The 4690-nt window shown below is 37.7% G+C and overlaps 1 protein-coding gene across 2 annotated transcripts in view; it reads right to left on the minus strand.

Moving 5' to 3' along the window:
* Nucleotides 1-2643: 2643 nt before the first annotated feature.
* SLC16A4 (solute carrier family 16 member 4) overlaps nucleotides 2644-4690 on the minus strand; it is a 32516-nt gene continuing 30469 nt past the window's right edge. For both annotated transcript variants that reach the window (XM_006149560.3, XM_006149561.3), the window contains one exon: nucleotides 2644-3521. In XM_006149560.3, the coding sequence (XP_006149622.1) occupies nucleotides 3397-3521 (125 nt within the window). In that variant the 3' untranslated portion in view covers nucleotides 2644-3396. The remainder of the gene's footprint in view (nucleotides 3522-4690) is intronic.

Here is a 4690-nt window from a genome sequence, read left to right on the forward strand (position 1 = left end):
TAATGGAGATCATATAGTGTCTGCTTCTGCATGTTACTGTAAAGATTAAATAAGATAATACATAAAACGGGCCTACCTCAGTGATTGGTATATTATTGGATACTGAAATAAAGTTGACCATCTCACCACCCCAAGCACATGTATAAGTTAAGTCTAATATTTGTTTCATCTTTGTTTCATAGGGATCTCTTGAGGAGGAAGTAAAGAAAATCAGTGACAACCATACTTTTCTTAAAACTTTAAAATTTGGATATACCTGGGATGATATTTCTATATTATAGATTTTTAGAAATGTGTTACATGGCATATTATCTATGGAAATAAAACTATTATAGTAAATTAACAAGAATATCAAAAGTTGTTACTACAATGAATATACAGAAATCTTTAGCTAACTGTCATCCAGGGAGTCAAGCTTCCAGAGTTAATGTGGCTATTATCATTAGTAAGATGAACAACTCTGTCACATAAGAGTTGATTTTAATTGGTACTATTTAAAATGTACTCTTTGCTTAAATAGGAGGAAAGAATCTAGTTACCCTAGATAGTTAAAGTTCCTGTTGAAAATAAATACTGATCAAAAAAGAGGGGGCAAAAGATGGCTTTATGGTTACATCACTGGACTCCCATGTAGTTGACTCTGGTTTGAGTCTTGGACCCAGTGGCTTGAAACTCACGCTGGGCACATGTGTGTGTGCCTGCGTAAAATCCCACAAGTAAAACGGGAGGAAGGAATGCAGCATGGCCATACCCCTGGGGGGTGGTTTTTCACTTTTGGTCTCTCTGTCTTTGCCTCTACAGCAAGTGTGTATGCTCTATCGCAGAAATCTCTTTTAAAAAGAGAGAGAGAGGGAGAAATTAATAAGAGTGGTTCCTAGTAAATCATTGATTTCTTTTATCTTCCATTTAGAAGAAAGGAAATTAGAGGCTACTATGAATTAAGGGTATTTTGCTTGATACATGTGTATTTTCATTTATTAATTCTCACAATATGTCTAGAGGTCAATTGGTGTTATCTTCATTTTGCAGAGAAGGAAATTGAGCTCAGGGGAATTGAGTAACTTCATAAGGTTATTTGGTAGTAAGTGGCAGAGCTGGGACATATTGAATATTTTTGTGTGTGAAAGGAGTGAGTTTTTAAAAAATATTTTCTTATATGTAAAATGAGGAAAGATTATTAGACACTTAATGTAAAAACTATTTTAACTGGGATCAACTACTGCTTTTAAGGTAACAGGCTTGAGCACAGATTAATTTGGTTCCAAGTTTATGCTACCTCCTTAGGGAATAGAAAGATGAATAAAACATGATCCATCTGTTTGATCTTGTAGACTAAGGGAAAAGATTGACGTGTGAGCTTATATAGTACTCTGTTAAAAGTTAGATGGGATTCCAGATGAGAGAATGATAATGCTAGGGAAAGTTTTCCAGAAAAGGTACCCTTTTAATGGTAAGTGAGAGTGTACCTGGTGGAGAAAGGTAAGCTGTTGGGAGTTTAACAAGTTGTAAAACTTGCACAAAGACATACATAGGCAGTGACAGGGTATGGCATCTTTTAAATTTTTGCCAGTAGGACTGTGCGCTCCAGAGATAAACAGGGATGGGAGTGGGAGGTGGTGAGAAAGCATCTCCCATGGTGAATGGTCATGCCACAATACCTTTTCCTCCATCTCTCTCCTTTCAGGATTTTGGGCGTATATGCACAAGTGCCCAGTGTGAAGCTGCCAGGTCGAGGACTTGAATTGTGCAGTTGGCCATGTGGGATCCAACCATTTTGGCCATCTGGCCAAGTGCTGACTTGGGTGTGGCATCTTGAAACTAAAACCAGGTTTTCAATTTAAATTTAGGATTTTCTCTATAGGAATAATCCATGAACTTTTTTTTTTTTGAGAGGTTTTTGCTATAGGGTTGTGCGCTCGCCAGACAGAGAGAGACATAGACACAGAAAGCAAGAAATCACCCCCCAGGGGGGATGGCCACGCTGCAATCCCTTCTCCTCCATTTTCCTCTCGGGATCTTGGGCACGCACGCACACGCGCCTGGCGTGAGTTTTAAGTCACCGGGTCTGGGACGCGAACCACAGTCGACTACGTGGGAGTCCAGCGACATAGCCATTACGCTAACTGCTGGTCCCATCAGTGAACATTTTGAAACAGAAAGGAATAAAAGAACATCATGGTGATGATGATAATAATAATAGTAATAGTTTAAGGAACATTCTGAAAGAGATTGTAAGTGACTTTGGTATTGCAAAGAACTATTTTCTTCATCTTAAAGAACTCTCAAATAATGAAGGGCTGGCTCTCTTATATTATTGATTGGTCTAAGTGAAATTATTAATTAGTTAACATAATTAAATTCCGCATATAAGGAACATCTTTCATGTTTCACATTAAAACCACCTGTTCAGGGACCAGCAGTTAGCATAATGGCTATGTTGCTGGACTCCCATGTAGTCAACTATGGTTCGAGTCCCGAACCCAGTGGCTTAAACTCACGCTGGGCGTGTGTACGTGCGTGCCCAAGATCCTAGAGGAGAATGGAGGAGAAGAGATTGCGGCTTGTCCATCCCCTCTGGGGGGGGGTGATTTCTTGCTTTCTGTCTCTCTGTCTCTGTTTTTCTGGTGAGAGCACATACCCTATAGCACAAACCTCTCCAGAAAAAACAAACAAACAAACAAACAAAAAACCTATTTAACTGTCATATAAAACTTGTAGTTCTAAAGGAACATGTAGATATTTAGCATAAATATTTTAGATAATTGAATGTAGTCAGAAAGTAATATTTGGATGGGCAGGAATCCAAATGATCTTGAGATAAAGAGTTTTTATGGTACTTTTATTTATTTTTGTTACATAGCAATTTAAGAAGCTAATTAAAAAACAAGAGTGATCTCTGATCAATAGACAGTGGTAAACTTTTGAGGGGGCGCATGCCATTCCAGTCACTTAGTAAAGTTTTAATATTAATTCAGATTCTAAAATTCTAGTCAACCAATGGCTAATCTAATTTTTTTTTTTTAAAGAAAAACAGGTTTCTGTTCTCATATATTTTAGTGTCCAGATTACAATAGCACAGTTGAGAGTTTGGATTAATTTGCTATAGTATAGTCTGATTTTCATCTAATACCTAAGGTAGCTGCTTCAACTGATCAAAATTTTAGTCTATTTTATTAGTTGTGAACACACCACTTTATTTGCTATTTCTCTTTTCTTACTACCAATTAGACATTCCTTAGCATGCTAAACCAAGAAGGAGCCTTAAAAACCGTCTGGTTTACTTTACCATTTTACAAATGAGGAAACTTTTTTTCTGAACTTTTGTTTCCAGTGATTCATTAGTTCAGATTTTCTTCTGTTGAGCTGTGAGTTGATTGCAGTCTTCTTTCTTTCTGGTCAGACTCTGTTTTTCCATTTCTCAGCCAGTGGTACAAGGAAAAGGGAAACTGAAGAGAAGAGATAACATATGCCAGAGAAGTAGAAAGAGCAGGTGTACGTCTGAGTATAATCAGATAGCCAGCCTGGAAGAAAGGATTGATTTCTATTAGTGAAACGACAATAACTAGTACTTCTCAGTCATGAACTATTCTTAGAAGAAAAGAGCCTTTTATATTTACCAATCTATTGTGACCCATTAGAAAGTTAGTTATGTTCTTTATCTTATATTCTATTGATGAGGTTGTATCAGTTCCATCTGAGTTAGGGATTTAAACTTGGGAAAAACTCACTATGCATTGGGAACTCATCTTCAGTTTTATAATGAGAATTAAAGGAAATTTGAGACACATACCATTTCATTTTATGATGAATCTTATTAGAAGACCACTATTCTTACAAAGAAAATAATCAGGAATAACAGTTTTCTAAAGACAAAAATGAGAAAACTGATTGTAATCTTTTTTTCTTTTGCTGAACAAACATTTGAATGCTTATCATAGTCTCAGCAGTAGGTTTGGTGTTAAGCCCAAAGTAGACTTGATCCCTGCCTTCATAGGGGTTCTAACTTTTTATGTGTTTTTCTTTTTTTTTTTTTTAAATTAAAAAATAATTTCAGTTTACCTGTGGGCATTAGTCCTCCCCAAAGAGATAGTGAGAAGGATAAAGCATCCCCCTATTGGGTATAGTCATGCCCTAATTCCTCCATTCTCCATTCAGTCTGGATTTTAGACACAGAAGTACGTATGCCCAGCATGTTTTTCCAAGCCATTGGGGTCGGGATTTGAATCCCACATGGTGGACCATGTGGGATCCAGCTTTTTATTTTTATTTTTTGAGAGGATTTTTGCCTTAGGGTGTGTGCGTTCGCTGGAGAGACAGACAGCCAAGTAAAAGGAAAAGTGAGAGATTACCCCCAAGGGGGAATGGCCATGTTGCAGTCCCTTCTCCTCTATTCTCCTCCCCGGATCTTGGGCATGCATGCACATGTGTCGAGCATGATTTTGAAGCTATCAGGACCTGAACTGTACCCAGCCATATGGAAGTCCAGTGACTTAACTTCTACACTGTCTGCTGGTACATGGGACCAAGCTCCCTTAACACAGATCCCAAGCTTTCAGTGTAGGGGGAGATAGGTTTTAACTGCATAAATTAGACGGGAGCTTGAGAGCATGTGAGAAGGCTGACTGACTGATCAAGTGGATTAAAAGATAATTAGTTCCCCATGAAATGAATGTTTTTGTAAAAGCAGGAA

Source organism: Tupaia chinensis, unplaced genomic scaffold (genome assembly GCF_000334495.1).
Source record: "Tupaia chinensis unplaced genomic scaffold, TupChi_1.0 Scaffold000270_2, whole genome shotgun sequence".
NCBI classification, from domain to species: domain Eukaryota; kingdom Metazoa; phylum Chordata; class Mammalia; order Scandentia; family Tupaiidae; genus Tupaia; species Tupaia belangeri.